The sequence below is a fragment of the Salmo salar genome, chromosome 02 (genome assembly GCF_965601325.2).
Source record: "Salmo salar chromosome 02, fSalSal1, whole genome shotgun sequence".
In the NCBI taxonomy this organism is placed as follows: domain Eukaryota; kingdom Metazoa; phylum Chordata; class Actinopteri; order Salmoniformes; family Salmonidae; genus Salmo; species Salmo salar.
In genome coordinates, this window is record NC_138292.1 from 78,807,248 (window position 1) to 78,830,416 (window position 23,169).

Sequence of the window (23,169 nt, forward strand, 5' to 3'; positions counted from 1 at the left end):
GGGTCGTACTCTGCGAATGTTGTAGAGCATGAACCTACAGGATCGGGTCACCGCCTTGATGTTGGTGGAGAACGACAGGGTGTTGTCCAGGGTCACGCCAAGGCTCTTAGCACTCTGGGAGGAGGACACAAGGGAGTTGTCAACCGTGATGGCGAGATCATGGAACGGGCAGTCCTTCCCCGGGAGGAAGAGCAGCTCCGTCTTGCCGAGGTTCAGCTTGAGGTGGTGATCCGTCATCCACACTGATATGTCTGCCATATGTCTGTGTCACAGACACATGATAATAGATTTTGTGTTGTAGATATGTGGTAGTAGAGTAGTGGCCTGAAGGCACACAGTGTGTTGTGAAATCTGTTATGAATGTATTGTAATGTATTTCAAATTATATAACTGCCTTAATTTTGACGGATGCCAGGAAGAGTGGCTGCTGCCTGGGCAGGAAGTAATGGGGATCCATAATAAATACGTACAAAATAAATGGCTGGGGGTAAGGCTCAAAATTGACATGCATATTTAGCCAGTGTCAGATTTTTACACACTAGAGTCATTATTTCCAATGGCAATCTACCAGCATTACCTTGTATAAAGAAGCAGCTTAAATGCAGAGGCTGGCTGAACTACATTGAATTCAATAAATAAAGACTCAGCAAGAACAAACTTGCTGTCTTTGCCTCCATAGCTCAGTCTGAGAATTTGAGAGTGGTTAAATTTCTCCAGCCTCATTCCTCATCTGTTTACTCAAAAAACGGACTGCTTTGTCTGGGTGACTTTTGCTGTTGGAATCCCAGATTGCTCCATTATTTAAAGTACAATATTTTATGGTATTAAAAATCTGTTTGCTGAGTAATAAGTCTACAGTCACAAAGGAAGTGTATGTAGGCCTACATGTTTTTAATCAATGCTCAACATTTCACCATGAACATCATATTTTATGCAACACAGGAAAATGGTAAGACTTTGATCTTCAATACTTTGGTCTTGTTTATTCAGCAACTTCTTTTCCCTGTAAGAAGAAAGATAGAATATAATGGATCAGTAATAACAATGAACATGATAAATATATGGATAGACTTGGATAGAATATAATGGATCAAGTCTTTAATGCTCAGTGCTCAGCTTGGATTTTAGATGTTGAAGTACTAACTGAATAACTCTTATTAGATTGTTTAGCCCTTCCTGAAATGTTCTTCTTAGAGATCTTCAATACAGTTGAGTGTAAAAGGTCTGCATTTACCTCACAGTAAGACTAAATCATAGGTGGTGCTGATGTGGTCATATCTGAACATGAGTCAGGTATAGGTTTAGCAGCAGTTCTGTACCTTTCCAGAGTCACGGGTCTTGGCTCTGAGCTTGTTGACCTGAGTCTCAGCGATGTCAGCACGCTCCTCAGCTTCCTCCAGCTCATGCTGAACCTTCCTGAACTTAGACATGTGCTGGTTTGCGGCTTCCTCCTGGGTGAGGAAAAGAGAGGGAGAACAGAACATCAGCATTTAAAGTTTGAAGCTTCAGGTAGTAAATTAAAATATTATTTTCCACAAAACACATTGTCAGATTTAGGATAGCAATGTATATAGGGAGATAGAAGATACTGCAGAGAAAGTGAGTGTCAGAACTGGGGATCAAACCGCTGCTTCCAGCACTACCACTAGACCAGCAAATTCATATTCAACCCCCTCTCCTTTAAGTTAGTAACACATAGGAATAGGAGGCACTCAGAAATGTGTGTAATTTCTTCAGCAATTACCTGTAATATCAATTCAGTCATTGTTTACTGGTGTGCTGTAGCAACACTTCAGCTAAACTGTATGGACATTACGTTTTGTAGAGAAAAACTACGTTTTCGATTGCCCTCTGTGACTCACCGCTTCCTCAGAATGCCTCTTGTAGGCCTTCACCTTCATCTGCAGCTTATCTACCAGGTCCTGAAGTCTGTTAACGTTCTTCTTATCCTCCTCAGTCTGTGAGAGAAGAGCAAAGAATCAATGTCACAATAGTTGTATACACAAACCTGTCTGTGTTAGAGTCAAGTGTGTGAAGGATGCACTTTCTCTTACCTGGTAAGTGAGCTCCTTGACTCTGCGCTCATACTTGCGGACTCCCTTGACCGCGTCTACACCTCTTCTCTGCTCGGCCTCCACCTCAGTCTCGAGCTCACGCACCTTTGTGGAAGAAATAAACGTAGGAGTTTGTTGGAGGTCGTGAAATCAGACGTAACAAATATTTGTACTGGGAAGAAGACTATACCTCTTCTACCCAGTCAAGGGGGCACAATTGTTATCTGTTCCTAGGTACTCTTTTAAAATGTTAATTGAAGGGGGCTGTAAAAATAACAACAACTTTTCAATATCTGGGTCAGTGTTTCTCAAAGTGGAATTTACCTTTCAATTTGTTTATGTATATTTCTAGCAAGAACAGATTAAACAGCCAGGGATCTTTGGAAAACGTTTAGAGGGTGCAATACTGTACAATGTAATATTATTCATCCACAATTTATGTTATTAACTCTTCGATAAACGACGGGTCTGGGATGCTCACATCTCAATTCTTCATGTATTAGTAATATGACTGTCGATGTTGTCATGCGTTTAGTGGTGTATGGTGCAGTACCAGTATGGCGACTAGAGGCCGCCACTCGCATGTTTTAATGTTGGGACATTTCTTCTATTATGGGAGCCTCGAGCTTTGGCAGTTGAGAGTAATTTGCTTAGCGAGCCAACAGCAAGACAGAAGCACCGACATACATTTTTATATATTTATTTTGAAGGTAAGCGAGTGTAACATCACTATATTCAAGAAGGTAATGTTTCTGGAGCATGTACATATGTTTGTCGAGATGTTATGTTGTATTTTCAGGTTTTATGAACTTATTAAAGTCCGCTAGCCTAAAAGCTAATTCAGCCATTAGCCTGCTAGCTGGTAGCCCCGCATAGCAACGCTAGCTTCCCTAGCAACGGCCGGTGAACGAGACGTAACAATAGAGAGATAAATTATTACTATGACATTAATTCGATGAATGTATATTATATTGTGTGTTGATATTTATTGTGAATTATTATTATTATTATTATTATGAATGAAATGGCATATTAGAAGAAGTCTGCTGAGACAATGAAGCAACTAGATGAATGCATTTAAATTTATTTAAAGGTCTTGGATCAACTCCACTAAATAAGTGTACAATTATTAGAATTTGTTTTGATCATAAATTCACTGTAATTTAAGCTTTAAAACTTCAATATTTTCTCTCTGATGCAAAGAGTTAAAAATGTTATTTCCCAGGGCCTGAGACTTGATTAGTCCAGTCATGCACTGCAGAAGTCATAGGAAATCTGCGTGGATGCTATTTTTATCGCACTTTAAAATAGGAGTTGTGTTCTGATATTAAGAGGTGCGTCCCTGATGAATTCGCTATCACAAAAGGGGTAATAAGTTTGGGAACCCCTGATCTAGGTGGGTTATTGCGAGAACAAGTCATTAAACAATGCTCCTGTGAATTTGTATATGATCAAATACATTTCCAGCAGTCAGTCTTTCAATCCACCCTAATCCACCCTGCTGGTAACTCACCCTGGACTCCAGTTTCTGGAGCTGTTTCTTGCCTCCCTTCATGGCCAGATTCTCAGCCTCATCCAGGCGGTGCTGCAGGTCCTTGACTGTGACCTCCAGGTTCTTCTTCATCCTCTCCAGGTGAGAACTGGTGTCCTGCTCCTTCTTCAGCTCCTCAGCCATCATGGCCGCCTGGAATAATGGTTTGTTTAATTTATGCACCAATCATAACGTCCCTCTCAGATCTTTGTTGTTCTTAACTAGCCCTGCTACCATTGGCACTTGGGGACAAATCAAGATGATGTATTTCAAGGACTCACGTCAGTGATTGCCTTCTTGGCCTTCTCCTCTGCATTCCTGGCCTCCTGGACGATGTCGTCCACCTCTCCCTGCACCTGCACCAGGTCAGTCTCCAGCTTCTTCTTGGTGTTCAGAAGGCTGGTGTTCTGAAGGAGGAAACAAGACGATTTGTTGGACTCTGAAGAGAACTTGTAAGTCACAAGACTGAAATTATGAAAATCTAAGGCACTGTGAAATTCCAGGTGTGTTTAAAATGTATGCTTGGTTGAGTTTCATTTGAAATGGCTTTTGACCCATACTTGGGAGTGCAGCAGTCCAACACGCTCGCTGGCGTCTACCAGCTCAGTCTCAGCCACTTTGCGGCCTCTCTCTGTCTGCTCTAGAGCAACTCTCAGCTCCTCGATTTCAGCCACCATCAGACCGTTTCTGCGCTCCACCATGGCTGCCTGCTCCTTCATGTCTTCTGCGACACGGACGGCGTCATCAAGGTGCAATTGGGCATCCTGTGGTTCACAAGGACATACGTTCATTAGGACATGTGGAAATAGGGGTAATAGGATGGGTGATATAAACGTTCATTGGGAAGAATTTCCCCAGTATCCCTAACTTTCTACAGTGCATTGTCCACTCTATTCAATTCCTCTGTTCTTTTCTTTTCTACAGATTCACAAACAAATCCCTCTCCATGTTCAGGTTTTTGAGCCTGATGTCCCAGTCCCAATACCTTGAGCTGTCCCTGGACATTCCTCAGCTGTTTCTGGGCCTCAGCGGCCTGCCTGTTGGAGTGGCTCAGCTGGATCTCCATCTCGTTCAGGTCTCCCTCCATCTTCTTCTTCACCCTCAGGGCATCATTCCTGCTCCTGACCTCAGAGTCCAGGGTGCTCTGCATGGAGTCAACCATCCTCTGGCTGTTCCTCTTGATCTGCTCCATCTCCTCGTCCTTCTCAGCGATCTTCCTGTCCACCTCACCCTTGATCTGGTTCAGCTCCAGCTGCACACGCATAATCTTGGATTCCTCGTGCTCCAGTGTGCCCTGGACAAACAGAAGCAGTCATGCCAATTGTGTTAAATACATTTGTATGCATATAACAAAGGACGTAAATGTATGTGTATATATATATATATGACTACAATAAACATCATTACAGGGATCATTAGACTGTAGCTGGCGTTGGCTAGTTTAACTCTGCTTTTCCCATCAAACAGCTGTAGTTTGTACCTCAGCCTCCTCCAGAGCTGTCTGGATCTCAGACTTCTCTGTCTCCACGGTCTTCTTGGCCTTCTCCAGCTCATGGATGCTCTTGCCAGTCTCTCCAATCTGCTCAGTCAGGTCAGAGATCTCCTCTGCACACACAAACACAAGAGCAGTTTAGACTTGGGACATTTTTAGTGGATATTGCCAATCCGCTGAAGTTGACATTGAATCATAATATCAGTGAATTTATTAACAGCAATTAATATTGCTAATGAAACATGAGCCAAATAAAATTGCCGTCAAATGCTCACGTTGCAGGTTCTTGTTCTCTCTCTTCAGAGTCTCCAGATGATCCAGAGCCTCCTCGTAGGAGTTCTTCATTTTGAAGAGTTCAGTGCTCATAGAGCGAGCCTCCTTCTGAGCTCCTTCCAGCTCAGCCTGGCCCTCCTCATACTTCTGCTTCCACTCTGCCAGAACCTAGGGGAATCCATGGGATTTTCATCAGAAGTCATTGATGAAGAGTTTTGAATTAGAAATATGCTACAATTATACTACATTTGATCATCTTTCAGACAGTAAATATCAGACTAAGGTGAGGTTTATTCATTTTCACCTTGTCAAAGTTCCTCTGCTTCTTGTCGAGGTTGGCGGCCAATGCGTTGGCTCTCTCAACATCAATCATGAGGTCCTCCACCTCTCCCTGCAGCCTCTGCTTGGTCTTCTCCAGGGAGGCGCACTTGGAGTTGGTCGCCTCAATGGTCTCCTCGGCCTCCTGCAGACGCTGGGCCAGCTTCTTCCTGTTGCACAACAGAGGGTGGTTTTGTGAAGTGAGAGATATGTTACAATACATATTGATGTAACATTTTCTCAGAGCCCCCTACCACTCTCACCATCCACACAATATCTGAGTTTTTTCTGTTGCGTGCGACTCACTTGGCCTCCTCCAGCTCCTCTGTGCGCTGGATGGCATCAGTTTCATACTTAGTCCTCCACTGAGCCACCTCACTGTTGGCCTTGGACATGCCACGTTGCAGCTCTGCCTTGGCCTCCTGCTCCTCCTCAAACTGCTCCCTCAGGAGGTCACAGTCATGGCGGGCAGACTGAACACCGTGGGCCAGTGCATTTTTAGCCTGTGAGAAAGAAGACAAGGAGAGATGAGTGAGAGTCAAACAAATTATGTGGACTTGTTTACGTGAAGCTATGTGGTTTGTTGCTATCGTTATTTTGCTACCTGCCAAAATTACGGTTTTACTTTTTAATTACCATTTTGTTTAATTACCATTTGACTTTTTACATTCAACTTTTTCACCCCTGACGCTTTATCTGGACATGGTTCTACACGACCTCCACCAGCCAAAGCTAAGTAGTAACATTAACATTATGCCTTCTAATTGCAGTCGCTGTACTCATAATATACAGGAGAACGATCGCCTTATGGTGAGGTGCTGCAAGTGCTGCAAGCCCAGCTTCAGACGCAATCGTTAGGCAAGGGTAATTTAAGTGTAGGAAAGGATGAAACAGCGTCTGTGCCACCAATAAGTACAGATAGTAATATAAATCCCCTCGCACAGTCACCGCAGCCGGACAACTTTCTCATGGCTTCTGGAAGGAAATGCTGTAGGAATGCTCAACCGGTGTCACTCATTCAGCCGACAGAAACTTTAAACCGTTTTTCCCCATTAAAATAAGCAACGAGTCGGAGTCGGAGGCCAAGCCTTCTCTGGTCTCTCCTCCACCCGTTACGGGGTCTGAGCCTCGAAGCCTCCCACCATTAGCTCTGACAAATTGAAAACCCTAGTCATTGGCGACTCCATTACCCGCAGTATTAGAGTTAAAAAGAATCATCCAGCAATCATACACTGTTTACCAGGGGGCAGGGCTACCGACGTAAAAGCTAATCTGAAGATGGTGCTGGCTAAGGCTAAAACTGGCGAGTGTAGAGAGTATAGAGATAATGTTATCCACGTCGGCACCAACGATGTTAGGATGAAACAGTCAGAGATCACCAAGCGCAACATAGCTTCAGCGTGTAAATTAGCTAGAAAGATGTGTCGGCATCGAGTAATTGTCTCTGGCCCTCTCCCAGTTATGGGGAGTGATGAGTCTCACAACTCAATCGCTGGTTGAAAACTTTTTTCTGCCCCTCCCAAAAGATAGAATTTGTAGATAATTGGCCCTCTTTCTGGGACTCAACCACAAACAGGACCAAGCCTGGGCTGCTGAGGAGTGATGGATTCCATCCTAGCTGGAGGGGTGCTTTCATCTTATCTATGAACATAGACAGGGCTCTAGCTCCACAATGAGATAGGGTGCAGGCCAGGCAGCAGGCTGTTAGCCAGCCTGTCAGCTTAGTAGAGTCTGCCTCTAGCACAGTCAGTGTAGTCAGCTCAGCTATCCCCATTGAGACCGTGTCTGTGCCTTGATCTAGGTTGGGCAAAACTAAACATGGCGGTGTTCGCTCTAGCAATCTCACTGGAATGAAGACCTCCATTCCTGTCATTATTGAAAGAGATTGTGATATCTCACATCTCAAAATAGGGCTACTTAATGTTAGATCCCTCACTTCCATAGTCAATGAACTAATCACTGATCATAATCTTGATGTCATTGGCCTGACTGAAACATGGCTTAAGCCTGATGAATTTACTGTGTTAAATGAGGCTTCTCCTCCTGCTTACACTAGTCTCTGAGGGTGGAAAGACAGTAGGAGTCTCTGATGATGGAGAGACAGTAGGAGTCTCTGAGGGTGGAGAGACAGTAGGAGTCTCTGAGGGTGGAGAGACAGTAGGAGTCTCTGAGGGTTTAGAGACAGTAGGAGTCTCTGAGGGTGGAGAGACAGTAGAAGTCTCTGAGGGTGGAGAGACAGTAGGAGTCTCTGAGGGTGGAGAGACAGTAGGAGTCTCTGAGGGTGGAGAGACAGTAGGAGTCTCTGAGGGTGGAGAGACAGTAGGAGTCTCTGAGGGTTTAGAGACAGTAGGAGTCTCTGAGGGTGGAGAGACAGTAGAAGTCTCTGAGGGTGGAGAGACAGTAGGAGTCTCTGAGGGTGGAGAGACAGTAGGAGTCTCTGAGGGTGGAGAGACAGTAGGAGTCTCTGAGGGTGGAGAGACAGTAGGAGTCTCTGAGGGTGGAGAGACAGTAGGAGTCTCTGAGGGTGGAGAGACAGTAGGAGTCTCTGAGGGTGGAGAGACAGTAGGAGTCTCTGAGGGTGGAGAGACAGTAGGAGTCTCTGAGGGTTTAGAGACAGTAGGAGTCTCTGAGGGTGGAGAGACAGTAGGAGTCTCTGAGGGTGGAGAGACAGTAGGAGTCTCTGAGGGTGGTGTAGTCACCGTCTACGTAAAGATATAGCTCTAAACTCTCCATTTTGGGTCCCTTACCTTGACCTCCTCCTCAATCGCCCTCTTCAGCTCCTCCACCTGCTGGGTGAAGGCCTGTTTTCCTCTGGTCAGTTGAGACACGAGAGCTTCCTTCTCCTCCAGCTGGCGACCAAACTCACCTGCAGGACAGAGGAGCATCTTGTTAATAGGGTCACTGTTTTCTAAGATTGAAAATGTATTTTGAGGTATCGTAGGGCAATATTAGTTTCTACTGTACTATTCACCACCTATGTGGATACAGCCCACAACATGTATTGTTGTCTACTAAAGGTAAGCATTGGCTTGTTGTTCATTGTTGATGGTACCATTTTCTGTCAGGAGTCTGGCCCTCTGTCCGCTGATGTCGTTGACCTGGCGAACATTCTCATCATTCTTAGTCTTGAGCTCACTCAGCTGGTCCTCAAGAGTACGGCACATCTTCTCCAGATTGCCCTGTTAGTGAAACATGTATCATCATTACTTTATATTTGTGACTCCTGTCAACTTCAGTTCACTTGAATGGTAATGTAGTTGACCATCCTCAACACTGCTTGATCAAAACATTACTACTCACCTTAGCCTTAGCGACAGCCTCCATGTTGCTAGAGAGGTCATCAATCTCCATCTTGTATTCGCTCTTCTCCTTCTCCAGCTTCTGCTTGACGCGCTGCAGGTTGTCGATCTGCTCCCCGAGCTCAGCCACACTATCGGCCTGCTTCTTGCGCAGAGCGGCAGCTGTGGCCTCATGCTGCAGGGTGGACTCTTCAAGATCACGACGCAGCTTCTGGAACTCAGCCTCACGCTTCTTGTTCATCTCAATCTGAGCAGCAGTGGCGCCTCCGGCCTCCTCCAGCCTCTCGCTGATCTCCTCAAGTTCCCTGGAGAGATCGGCCCTCTGCTTCTCAACCTTAGCCCTGGCAGCACGCTCAGCCTCAATTTCCTCCTCCAGCTCCTCAATACGGGCCTAGAACAGGGGTAGGAGCAGGGGGGATGAACACTACAATACAGTTGAAACAATTGAACCTCACAAAGTAATAATAGTATATTTTTCATAAATGTGTTTAATACAAAGCCAGTTACACTAATATATTCAGTAGACAGTGTCCCATGCAGGAGCCAAACCCTCAAAGGTAAGAAGTTAGACAGAGAACTCTAGATGGATATAAGCCATTTTAACATGGATATTGTCATTGAGGGCTGAGTGGGGATAGTAAGAAGCACCAACAAGAAACACCATCTTCCAACCTACTGAGCCATCAGAAGCCACCTGGAAAACTGTCTGCTGCCAGAAAAAGTGTACTTTTTTTTAAAGGAAATTATTCAAGTCTGTCCTTTTCTGTACTGGAGCTTATATCCTGTACTACACCTGGAGTTCCTTGATCTTCTTCTGCAGCTGAGCTCCCAGAGACTGCTCATCCTCAATCTTGCTGAGGAGCTGGGTGGTCTCAAACTCCTTCCTAAGAAACACAAACACGTTGACTGCAGAGTTGGTTTTGCTTTGATAGTGAAATGGCAGAGGATCATACCATTCACTTTGCTTTTAAGAATCACATGCACATGCTAATTCATAATTACAAGAATTAGTCAAGAACAACCATTATAGCAGGTAATACTGTAGTCATTTGTTTGTGTTTACTTCTTGATTTTCTCATCAGCTTGCTGCTTGTCATTCTCCAGGTCCATTATGGACTCCTGGGCCAGTTTCAGATCTCCCTCCAGCTTTCTCTTGGATCTCTCAAGGTCCATACGGAGCTTCTTCTCTTGCTCCAGGGAACCCTCAAGCTATAAGATAAAAACACATACATTATTAAAATCTAAACAACTGAAGATAATATCATCTTACATGCTATCATGGCCAAAATGTCCAACTCCACTCACGTCGTCCACTTGCTGTTCCAGCTTGGTCTTGGCCTTGGTCAGAGTGTTGACTTTGTCCTCCTCTGCCTGCAGGTCATCCAGTGTCTGCTGGTGGGCCTCTTGGAGGGCTTTCTTCTCCTTGGTCAGCTTGGCAACACTCTCATCCATAGACGCCATCTCCTCTGTCAGGTTTTTAACCTGAAAACGGCAACATCAAAATTAGTCTTTGGTCACTTAAAGGGGAGATTTAGTTTGTTATATATTGCATTCATTTCATTTAGATTCGCACTGCATCAACAATTACTGTACTATATATTCAACACTAGATGTCAGTGTTCATCATGCCAGTGTGCTGAATGGAAGTCATAAATCAGGGGGAGCAGATCATGCAATGAATGTTGGGAGTACCCCACAACTGAAATTCTACTATTGTACAAGTGAATTCCATTTCTGTTAAGCTATCTTTTGATTTGATTATTGATTTGATTATTGTTTGGTTAGACTGTCTATGGTAAGACACAAGACCTTGTTTTCAGTGGCGTGCTTCTCCTTCTCCACTTTGGCCAGGGTGAGCTCCAGGTCATCAATGTCCTTCTTCAGCTCAGAGCACTCATCCTCCAGCTTCCTCTTCTTGGCAGTCAACTCAGCATTGATCTCCTCCTCATCCTCCAGCCTCTCGGTCGTCTCTTTGAGTTTGGCCTCCTGCTGGATCTTGCTCTTGATGAGCCCCTCGCACCTTTCCTCAGCATCATTCAGACTCTCTCCTTCCTGGTTTCAGAACGGGGGAAAAAAATCAGAAGCCTCACTTTGTATATTGAAGGTCAGAGTAAACCAATCGAAATTCATGAGATATATAAAGTATATAACATTAGTAATAAATAGGTGTGTACATATGTACGTTTATTCATGTGAATGTAAATTTGACAGTAATGAAGGTTGTTTTTTCACCCACAGATGCGACTTGGAGCGCCAGGTCGTTCTTTTCCTGCGTCAGGGCCACCAACTTCTCCTCCATTTGCTTCTTTGTGGCCAGAGCCTTGGCCAGGTCTGTCGTCATCTTCTCATAGTTCTCCTTCATGTTGGCCAGCTCCTTCTCAGTCTCAGCGCTCTGCAGCAGGGGCTTGATCTTGAAGTACAACTTCATCCATGGCCAGGTTTTCACATTCATGAATGAGCGGATGTTGTACTGGATGGCGTAAACTGATTCTCTGGTCGACAGAAAGGATAGAATGGCATGGTGAGTGACATGCTTAAAGCTACAGACTGTGATTAGATGAACAACAAAATGGGCCCCCCACCACTGTTTGTTTACAGCTGAGGAATGGGGCTAGGGAAATGTAACCCCTCTTAAATTCATAGACGGCTCTCTAGATGCAAGTACTGACAGGTCGTGCATGCTCATGAGGCATTTTATATACTTCAAGAATAAATGGGGAAATACCACACATTTAAATGACAATTGAACAGCCAAATCCCAAAATCCAACTATAAAGCTAGAATCCTTTAGTTGCTACATCTATTTCTGGACTAAATGAATTAACCCAAAAGCTTTAGTAGACCATTATAAGATGTACTTTCTCTTTCTGAACAACTCACAGCATATACAGTATGTAATCATAATGCATTAGAAACAGCTGGTTGACAGAAAGCTTTGCCAAGATGTCTACTATTCCTCACCTCCTCTCCATCATCTTGCTAAACTCTCTCCTCATGAGGAATCCACGGCTGAGAGCCTGGACCATGCCGACCAGAGTGGCCAGCTTCTCATCTCTCATCTCCTCCAGGACACCCAGCAGACCGGCTTTGAAGAACACCTGAGACACAGTTTAACATGGTAAATGGAACCACAGATTGCGACGGACAGAAAGGGTTGCATCAAAAGAGGGGAACAACACCACTAGATTGATTTAAACAACATTAACTTTGCAATGGTTAGAAACAAACCATGGGATATGTTGTTTCTAAGTTGTTAGTTATTGTACAGTTGTAGATTAATAATGTACAGATACAGATACCTGGAGCCATACCACTCTAACACTATGCACATGGTAATGAGTTTAGTTTCTCTTCTATACTTGTGATGAATGACTTTGGAAAAAAAAAACAGTCCAATGTTTTTCCGCCTTTTCCATGAGTTAAATGAAGAACAAAGAACAAAAGGATGGATAGATCACCTGGAGAGATTTTATATGGTACAGGTTTAAATTATCATTGAAGTTGTGTTTTGTTGTCAGCTTTTGCTGGGGGTATTTAACTGACCTTGGTGTGTCCAAACTTGTAATCTTCGTGATTCACATCAATGGACCCAAGCAGCTTCTCAGAAGCCTTCTTGTTGTCCATGAACTGGCCCTCAGGGATGACGCTGGCATTCAGTACTTTGTACCTGAATGAGGAGACATTTTTAACATGTGAAGTTGTAATATCTTAATTATATTTCGTAAAAAGTAAGCCTATTCTGATGCTGGGAATACCCTTGGAACAGATATTTTCTGTGGTGTGTGTGCATTTGTATGTGCGTGTGTGTGTGCGTGCTTGCGTGTGTGTACCTCTGTTTGAAATCAGCATAGATGATTCTGCTTGGGAAGCCCTTTCTGCAGATCCTGATACCCTCCAGTACACCATTACACCTGAGCTGGTGGATAACCAGGAAGTTCTCCATCAGACCTGGTAAAACAAACCAAGTCTCTTTTAATACTAATAAACAGGTTAAAGATTGGGATTGTTAAGGTTACTGATACTGTAATGATAAGATTACATTTTTAACTGAATATTTCTTGTACCTGGAGTCTTTGACTCGTTGGGGATCAGGCAGCGCACAAAGTGAGGATGAGTGCTCCTCAAGTTGGTCATCAGCTTATGTAAGTTCTCCTGTAAGAGGGTTACAAACCATTTTCTCAGACATACTGTAGTTTATGATAATTGCACCTTTTGAAGGACTGAATAAGCACATTTCAAAAGCTCACCCTGAACTGTGAGGACACTGTCTGCATGGAACCACCCTTCTTCTTGCCTCCTTTCTTGGCTTTATCTGTTAAAATGGGGAAAAGTAAAAGATATCTAGAAAAGTACATTTCCTAGAGTGGGTGGAATAAATAGAATAATAATAATAAGAGTATGTAAGAAATCTAGAGTGGTCTTGTCTTCAGCAAGCAGACTAATTAAACTTCACACTTAGCTAGAGGCAAGTGAGATTGTTTAAAATAACACCTATTGTATGATTAAATTAACCAAGTATATTAGGAAATCAACCCAGTGATAAACCCTGAGAAATTCTGATACATTGAAAGACTTTAAAGAACATTTGTGTCTGAGTTATCACTAGTATTTAGTTAAATATTGTGACGTGATGCTAGTCTTACCCTCAGGAGGGGGAGGAGGATACAGGGCAGCCAAAATTTTGACTGAGGACTTCTGGTACAGCTGGCAAACTGAGTCGTTCAGGGGATCCTTGTTCTTCTCCAGCCAGCCAGTGATGTTGTAGTCCACAGTACCGGCGTAATGCACCAGGGAGAAGTGGGCCTCTGCCTTGCCTTTGGCAGGCTTGGGCTTCTCAAACGCATTTGTTTTGCCAAGATGCTGGGCATACAGCTTGTCCTTGAAGGTAGTGTCTGAAGACTTGGGGAACATGCACTCCTCTTCAAGGATGGAGAAGATGCCCAATGGCTTTACGAAAAGAGATGTATGTCAAATTAGTGATATTTCCATTTAGGATGACATTTATTCCGTTAGTAAACATGCCATTATAGGGTTATATACCTTTAGGGACACATAATAGGAAACATATTGAGTTCTCAACAGTCAGTGGCATATATTAATGGGTGCCAAGGGAAGCGAGGTTTCCCCAAAAAATTGACATATAATATAATGTATGTTTCGTCTCGCTTAGCAAGAGGCTGAATGTGTCTCACCAGGTAAAGCAAAACTGCGCTCCTCTGTCTCTGTATGTGTAGCCCTTCTATCTGATGCTGTCTGGTCAAAAAGAGTATGATATTGTAGCATTGAATGCAAGAGAAGCCAGAGAGCATTTGGCCTCCCTTTATATATATATTTTTTATACAAAAACAGCAAATCAGAGTTGAGCTAAACTGAGTGAGCTAATCTGTGAATGGTCCTGGTGCACCAAAAAATTTGTCAAGGAAAGACAGTTTGGATTTGGCTTCACACCAAATCAAGCCAAACGTCATTGACAGAAAGAAAAACTTCAATTGTTGCATCTCATTGTGTTGTTGTCCTCTGGAGGATAGGCATCTAGCTAAAATGGGCCCTTTCCTAAGTTGGCCGTGGATGGAGATAGGGACTTGTATTCATAGTTTTACTTAATTCCCCGTACTGGACAATGATTCTAACACCAATTCTGACCCAACCATAAATTAATACATTGTGCTTTTGGTCTGAGAGGATGGAAGTTCAATGTGTAGCTAGATGTAGTAGGTTAATGTTTACTAGCTAATTGTTGCCCAGGAAAGGAAGTTAGAATAGCGAGCAAGCATTTTATTCAAGTAGCCTAGGACAAAAAAAATGTATAGCGTTTTCTGCAACATGAAAGAGAGGAGGATGGCGTTTCCATGTATTTTCTACTTTCTCACACAAACACAGAAATTATTACCATGGACAGCCACATGATATTTAGCTTACGTTGATTGGACTAAAATCGTTTTTGGAATCTTTTAGTTGTCACTGTATAAGACTAAGCATAGGTGATTTGTTGAAATTGAAATGGTGCTGGAATATTGGAGGGAGGCAGCTCCTGTTTTCTTTGCGACTTGCGGTAACTCTCTGTGGTTCTAAATCAATAGATGTTTAGTGGTCCGAAAATGGCAGAGAAATGTACTTGACTGACCATGCTGTAGGTCATGTAACTGTTTGTTACATTCATTATGCTTTGTCGACTCCATGGGACAGATGTTGCTCTCCGGTTTTGTGATGAAACAAATATGTGGATGAATTTATTCTGCCACTGTGTCTTCTTATTGCCTTAGGCCTATATATCACGGTGTCAAAGCATATAAACTAACAGGTTATAGAGCAAACAATGCAATTATAACAACACATTGGTTGTTATGGATTTTTTGGACTCGATTGGCTTCCCCAGTGATTTTAATACTGTATACGTTGTACCACTGTGATAATATATCACACAGCGCTCCATATGAGCTTTGCTGTTATGGTCCATTAAAATCCCCACAGACAGCTTACCTTCTCAATAAGCTCAATGCAGGCAGCCAAGTCCATGCCGAAGTCAATGAAGGCCCAGACGATTCCCTCCTTCTTGTACTCCTCTTGCTCCAGGACGAACATGGTGTGGTTGAAAAACTGTTGCAGTTTCTCATTGGTGAAGTTGATGCACAGCTGCTCCATGCTGTTGTACTGTTGATGGAGTTTTAAAAGGGATCATTTCATCATACAAGACCGTAATCAATCTGAATCACAACTAATTGTCTTGTTCTGGTCTCATACTCACATCAAAGATCTCAAACCCGGCAATGTCAAGCACACCGATATAGAACTGCCTTGGATTCTTGGTGTCCAACATCTCATTGATACGGATGACCATCCACAAGAACATCCTCTCATAGATGGACTTGGCCAGAGCACTGACTGAGTTATTAACCTGTAATGATAATCCCTCAAATTAATATGTGAGATATTGACCATGTCTAGTGATAAGGTGATACAAGCTTTGGAAAATCAAAAGTAATGCACTCGTACCCAAAATAATTCCAGTGCTCAGAAAATGGTAGATTCTGTGTTTGGCCGCCTTACCTGAGGCACAGTCTGTCCCTTGGTCACATACTCGTTGCCGACCTTCACTCTGGGGTAGCACAGAGCCTTCAACATCTCAGCTGAGTTCAGGCCCAGCAGGTAGGCGATTTTATCAGCCACTGGAGAGAGAACCAACAACAACAGACTCAGGGACACAAGATCACTTGTTTCTGATTTCACACTAACAAAATAGTTTGGTTAACTTCTTTGTGGGCTAGGTTTTGATTCACCCACATTTTGGAGGTTGGAATTTGTTCTCCAAAAATGATCTCCTGCCTGACTTTCATGTGGCACTGTCTGTCTTAGGTGTTCTATTTCTATGTTGGGGAATGGGACTAATGTTCTACATATTATATATCTATGAGTGGAACTCACCCTCTGTGCCGTCTGGCTCGGCCTGCTCCTCACGCTGCTTCTGCTTGAATTTCAAGTTTCCATGGTGCAGTACAGCTCCTGTCAGCTTGTAGATGCCAACCTTCTCATCATTAGAGAAACCCAGGATTGTAATGGCATCCTGGCATTAAAGAGGAAGTACAACAGTGATGAACTGAACTGTAGTTTGGTCAGTTACACTACAGTTCTCTGCTGCTCACTGCAGAACAAATGGGATGGATAGATTTGACTGGCTTCTCTATTCCACATGATAACGTTTGGGCAACACATTAGTAGATGGCAGCACAAAATTAGTTTTACACAGTTCCACAGGGCACTTAGTGGTGCTCTCTTGTGGAAGGCACAGAGATTTCCTTGAGGCACATGCCTAACTAACACAAGGCATTTAGAATCAAACAAAAACATACATGAAAATTCCCAGCTGCCACCAAGTTGGAATTTCACAGTACATTCAGTGTGTATGGTGGTCCTACCTATTCTATATCTATAGTTTGGTTAACCCTTTGTTTGACTCACATCTGTGGCATCCAGCTCTTCATTGTCATTGATGCTGGCCACAGTGATCTGACCCTGGCTGCACATGGGGAAGTCGTAGGGGTTGGTGGTGATGAGTGCCATTTCTGTGGACAACAGAGAACAGCTTGTCAGTTAAATGTCTTAGAATTCTGCTGTCCTACCTTTACAGTATCTCTCCCTCCTTTACTCAGTAGATGGACTCAAGGATACATGTAGTATATAATAAATAGGGGCCACAGTGTCTCCTGACCCCTCCTGTCTCAGCCCCAGTATTTATGCTGCAGTAGTTTATGTGTCGGGGGGCTAGGGTCAGTCTGTCACATCTGGAGTATTTCTCTTGTCTTTTCCGGTGTCCTGTGTGAATTTAAATATGCTCTCTCTAATTCTCTCTTTTTCTTTCTTGCTTTATCTCTCTCGGAGGACCTGAGCCCTAGGACCATGCCTCAGGACTACCTGGCTTGATGACTCCTTGCTGTCCCCAGTTCACCTGGCCGTGCTGCTGCTCCAGTTCCAACAGTTCTGCCTGCAGCTATGGAACCCTGACCTGTTCACCGGACGTGCTACCTGTCCCAGACCTGTTGTCCCAGACCTGCTGGAACCCTGACCTATTCACCGGATATGCTACCTGTCCCAGACCTGCTGTTTTCAACTCTCTAGAGACAGAACTAGCGGTAGAGATACTCTCAAAGATCGGCTATGAAAAAGCCAACTGACACTTACTCTTGTGTTACTGACTTGTTGCACCCTCGACAACTACTATGATTATTATTATTTGACAATGCTGGTCATTTATGAACATTTGAACATCTAGCCCATGTGCTGTTATAATCTCCACCCGGCACAGCCAGAAGAGGACTGGCCACCCCTCATAGCCTGGTTCCTCTCTAGGTTTCTTCCTAGGTTTTGGCCTTTCTAGGGAGTTTTTCCTAGCCACCGTGCTTTTACACCTGCATTGCTTGCTGTTTGGGGTTTTAGGCTGGGTTTCTGTACAGCACTTTGTGATATCAGCTGATGTAAGAAGGGCTATATAAATAAATTTGATTTGAAATAGCATCAAAAGAGGAGACTGAGACTTGTGGACTATTTCCCAGAGACCTTCCAAATGTCTAGATGCCTTGTTACCTTGGATGTAATCATTGTAATAGTATTATTAGTGTGTACTATGAATATTTTTAACAAGTTTCACAGATGGGGGTGGGAAAGAGTTCCTCTGAACCTCTACTTTGTCGTACCAACTAGCTCAGGTTTGTGGCCTGTCATCATCTGGAAGAAGATGTGGTAGCCTCTCTCATCGGGCAGTTGGAAGGACACTCTGGACTTCTCCAGCAGGTCTGAGGGTGAGTGAGAGAGAGAGAGAGAGAGAGAGAGAGAGAGAGAGAGCGTGAACGACACAAAGAGAGAGAGAGAGGAAAAAGGAGAGAGATCGAGAGAACAAGAGCGAGAACATGAGATACATTTAAATTGAATGATCTCCCCCCAAAATTCTGTGTGCATTTAGGAAAGCATTGAGAAACAATCAAAACTAACTCACAGGTTTCAATATCAGCTTTAGCCAGTTTACCACCTTGGAAGTGAATCCTGATGAATTTACCCTATATCAGAGCATGGGGGTTAGAAATAGGCCAACAAATCTAACATTTTACTTTGATAGACCCCTTTAAATGTTACAGTTTGTTGGACAGATGTTGGATCTATTGATACAGATATAGGAGCTTGATGTAGGATCCAGTTTGCTACAGCAGGAAAATAATCCTGCAGCAACAGGAAATGTGAATTATGATGAAATTTTAAAGATGAAAATTACAATTTTAGAACTTCGAATACACTACAAGTTCGAATTTTCAGCAACAAATCAGTGATCAAAATAAAATTGTAAATCTGTATAACGAAAGGGGACTACTGAATAACATTTTTCCAATATAAGGTCATTTCCACAGTATGCCCTTCATACTTACAAAGCGAGACGAGTTGTCGTTCCTCACTGTCTTGGCATTACCGTAAGACTCCAGCAGAGGGTTAGCTGCAATGATCTGATCCTCAAGAGACCCCTGATTGAGACAAACACAAGTTACTCAAAAACTGGTAACATTGTCAAGTTAGTTTTTCTCAATTGCTTGAAAGAGGATTCACCACTGGAAAACAAGTTTACACAGCCAACCAAACTGAAATGTGTTAAAAAGACAAACATAAGAACAACCTACCTGCATTTTGCCAGGTTCTGCTTCCTTCTTGGCACCAGACACTGCAATGGTGGCAAAGTACTGGATGACACGCTTGGTGTTGACAGTCTTTCCTGCACCGGATTCTCCACTGGTTTATATGACAGAGAAAGAGGGGTTTTAGTTACATGTCCGAGTGTCAAATTGGCTTTCACTAAGAAATAGCATAGAAAAATACACTGTTAACCTGTGTTCTGACATAAGTCTTTAACAAATACTACTTCTCATCGACTCGTTATTACACATAGCCTAATGCTCTAATCCATTCATATTGTCATGTATATCATCACACCAATTGACCCAACTTATTACAATAGAAACACTTTCTCAAGTGACATTTTAGTAAACAACTTACGTAATCAGGACGGACTGGTTCTCCTTATCTGGAACCAGAAAACACATTGCCTATCATACTCAAAACACATGGGGACATTATTTAATTCATAGCATCATCATCAATTTGAATTTGGAACATTTTCCATTCAAGGGTAGTGAAATCAGATATTCCCAGCAAACTGTTATTACCTAGACTAGAAAACAGGAGATACCTTTCTGATGCATAATTGAATTTCCATTGATGCATCCATCCATCTATCTATCTATGAGCACTTAATGGACATCTATCCAACCAACCAACCATCCATCCCTCCGTCCATCCATCCAACCATCCATTCCTCCATCCAACCATCCATTCCTCCATCCATGACAGCTCGTACCAATCATCATGAACTGAAAGGCGTTGTCAGAGACGGAGAAGATATGGGGTGGAGCCTCCATCCTCTTCTTCCCTCTGTAGGCGTTGACAACCTCTGCGTCGTACACTGGGAGCCACTTGTAGGGGTTCACCGTGGCACAGAAGAGCCCAGAGTAGGTCTGGATGAAAGCATAATTACATTTGTGGATTAGTAAAGTCAGATGTTCTTTTACCTGGATTTATGTAAGGATGTGGGTGTACTTTGGTATACTGATGTGGGTCGACTGTATTGATTTGTTTTGGTTTCTACCATTCATTTATGTGTGTATTTATTTTGTTCATGTATGTGAGTGTTTGTATGTGCAGGTTTCTTACATAGATCATCCATGCTGCATAACGCTCTTTGAGGTTATACAACACAGAGGCTTCATTCAGGTATGTCATCATGGCCATGTCCTCAATCTTGTCGTACTTAGGGGGGTTCATCTCGAAGATGTCTGCATCTTTGAACTCTTTTCCTTCCTGAAACAGTCAGGAATATAGATTACACACAGATAACGGCCCAGTACATCACTGGGGCCAAGCTTCCTGCCATCCAGGACCTATATAATAGGTGGTGTCAGAGGAAAGCCCAAACAATTGACTCCAATCTCCCAAGTCATTGACTGTTTTCTCTACTACCGCACGGCAAGTGGGACCGGAGTGCCAAGTCAAGGACCAAAAGGCTCCTTAACCGTTTCTACCCCCAAGCCATAAGACTACTGAACAATTCATCAAATGGCCACCGGACTATTTAAATTGCACCCCCCCCCCCCTCCCCATTTGTTTTGTACACTGCTGCTACTCGCTGTTTATTATCTATGCAAAGTCACTTCACCCCTACCTACATGTACAAATTACCTTGACTAACCTGTACTCCCACACATTGACTCGTTACCAGTACCCCCTGTATATAGCCTTGTTATTGTTATTTTATTGTGTTACTTTTTATTATTTGTTTTACTTTAGTTTAGTTGGGAAATATTTTCTTATCTCTTCTTGAACTGCGCTGTTGGTTAAGGGCTTGTAAGTAAGCATTTCACGCTAAGGTCAACACTTGTTGTATTCGGCGCATGTGACAAATAAAGTTAGATTTGATTTGATCAAAGTGGACATGACTGAATGCTTTTTGCTCATTAATATTACAGTTCAATCCAACATTTAATCCAACTACTTAGTTATCACCCACTGACACATACATGGTGATTCTTGACTTGTCAATATCAAAAGTTCCATGGCAATTTTAAATAGCAGCTTTAAACATGATGTGTTTGAAGGTTATATTCTGCTTACAAAAACAAATACATGTTCAATCTATCTGTTGTTACTGATTACATATTGTCTATTGAAATGTTTTTCATCATTTTGATGATTTTTCATGAAACAGAGTAATTACACGAACTTGAACTTGAATACTTTTCAGATCAGGCTTACCTCCTTAGTGCCGTCAGGTTTCGTGACTGTTACAGTACACTTCCCGTCGGCCCTGGCAGTGACCAGACCCTTAAGGTACAGCTCTGCCTTGTCTGTCACATAGCAGGAGTTCTTTGAATCAAAGGGTGCGGTTTGTGCCTCAATCCTTTCCCTCTCAGGCTTACGGAGGTATATGGCAGCCTTGCCGTAGATTTGCATCTCAGCGTCCGTACTCATGGTGACGGATAACTAGGAAAGAGATGAAACAAGAAACATGATTGACTCTGTGGTGCTTCCTCCCCAGTCAACAGAGTTAGGTGAGTGGTATCTCTCAGAATATTCTCACTTTTTATGTGAAGTCTCAAACCATGTCTCACCTTCTTTTTCCCCTCCTACAGATGAATGTGTACTTCTTGGAGGACCCTGTGAAACATGAGAGTGTTGTGAAAACGCAAAAGTCAAAAGCCTTATAATTTTAACCCCAGAATGTCTAAAAAAAACATTTAAGTAAATAATTAAAACCATGTCAATTTAAACTACAGGTCCAACTGCTAACTTTCATTTTCCTAATAGCATCTCACTTTTCTACTGAAATAAATACTCCTGAAAACCCAGTTGCATTCTAGACTACTCCCTTAATTTACAAACAGGTGCTGGAGCACCACTTTAGACCATAAAAGGAAGTTACAGATTTGAAGTAATGCACGTTTAAAGAAAACCAATGGCACTTGATTGCATATTGTCAAATCTTACAAGAGACATGCAGCACTCAATTTAAACAGTGCAGTTAGCTACTGCCTCAGTTGCTGAGTAAAGATGAGACAAATATACAAATCTAAGGAGGTGGAGAGGTCTTACCACAGAGGAAGAAGGTATCTGACTTATGGATGCTGGGGCCTCAGCCTCCTTATATCTGGTTGGAAGTGCCAACCAGGCAAAAGTTAATTATGGACCACTCTGGGAAAGGAAATGAATTGGATGAGAGACCTCTGTGTATCTGTCTCACTAGCACCTCCCACTTCCAGGAGCACCACACTCCCATGACATTATTTTTTAATGTCATATTTGTCTCTGAATTGAATTTAGCTGAATTTATGTAAATGAGAGATGTCATTACTACTAATTATGACAATATCAAAAGTTTGATTCACCCCAATGTTACTTATACTGAACCTCATATACTGTAATGGAGTGAGTCCATGTTGCCCCACTACAACTAAAATAGTTTTCATTAAACCTAATTTGGCCTTATTTAGTTCCATTTTAGTGGCATTAAGCCTCATCAACAACTTTATATATATGTTCACCTGTTATTAATACTATTTAGCTTGTAAATACATCTGAAGTGTCTCCTCACCTCATGCTTGTGACGGAGTTGGCCGTTACCTCGTGCTTCACTTCATTTGATTTATCACCCTGGTGGAACCATATTAAATTCATATTTAAAATCGAGAACAGAAACATTTAGGCTTTCAATAACAGCTTATAAAACCGTTAAATCTAATGTGTTATTTATCTACAGTATGATCTATTAAAAAGATTCTCGAGACGCTTTTATTTGTCTCACATTTCAGTTGGCTAAAACAGTCCAGTAGGATTCTTATGACTTACATAACATCATACCAGTATTTCAATCATCTTATCCACTCATATTGCTGACAGCGATATAGCTGCCTCAAACTTTTATTACACTCTGAAGTTAACCGCTTAGCAGCTGAGCTGACTTCAGTAAAACTGTTATAAAATGAGTAGGGAATAGTTACAATAAAGTAACAGATTCCTTTACATTTATGTTGCATTTTCACCACCTGAATACACCCTGTGTGTTTGGGGTGCTGTGTCCACCCAGCACATTAGTAGGGAGACCGGGGTTGGTTGTCA

At 42.7% G+C, this 23,169-nt stretch overlaps 1 protein-coding gene across 1 annotated transcript; it reads right to left on the reverse strand.

The window, feature by feature from the left end:
- Nucleotides 1-870: 870 nt before the first annotated feature.
- LOC106593408 (myosin heavy chain, fast skeletal muscle) lies at nucleotides 871-21,711 on the reverse strand. Its single transcript, XM_045710222.2, has 40 exons — nucleotides 21,666-21,711; nucleotides 21,310-21,537; nucleotides 20,212-20,358; nucleotides 19,859-20,015; nucleotides 19,498-19,525; nucleotides 19,125-19,233; nucleotides 18,879-18,971; nucleotides 18,455-18,515; nucleotides 18,156-18,254; nucleotides 16,924-17,027; nucleotides 16,390-16,528; nucleotides 16,015-16,133; nucleotides 15,713-15,862; nucleotides 15,448-15,618; nucleotides 13,611-13,914; nucleotides 13,215-13,279; nucleotides 13,032-13,119; nucleotides 12,798-12,915; nucleotides 12,511-12,634; nucleotides 11,929-12,065; nucleotides 11,204-11,459; nucleotides 10,777-11,019; nucleotides 10,273-10,449; nucleotides 10,031-10,176; nucleotides 9,761-9,851; nucleotides 8,969-9,358; nucleotides 8,721-8,847; nucleotides 8,416-8,534; nucleotides 5,975-6,171; nucleotides 5,655-5,838; nucleotides 5,353-5,518; nucleotides 5,066-5,190; nucleotides 4,571-4,879; nucleotides 4,146-4,349; nucleotides 3,867-3,992; nucleotides 3,568-3,738; nucleotides 2,055-2,159; nucleotides 1,863-1,958; nucleotides 1,320-1,451; nucleotides 871-1,003 (listed from the first exon to the last, which is right to left on the reverse strand). Exons 2-40 carry the CDS (start codon nucleotides 21,523-21,525, stop codon nucleotides 983-985), a joined length of 5,814 nt encoding a protein of 1,937 aa, XP_045566178.1. The 5' UTR covers nucleotides 21,526-21,537; nucleotides 21,666-21,711; the 3' UTR covers nucleotides 871-982.
- Between the last annotated feature and the right edge of the window lie 1,458 nt (nucleotides 21,712-23,169).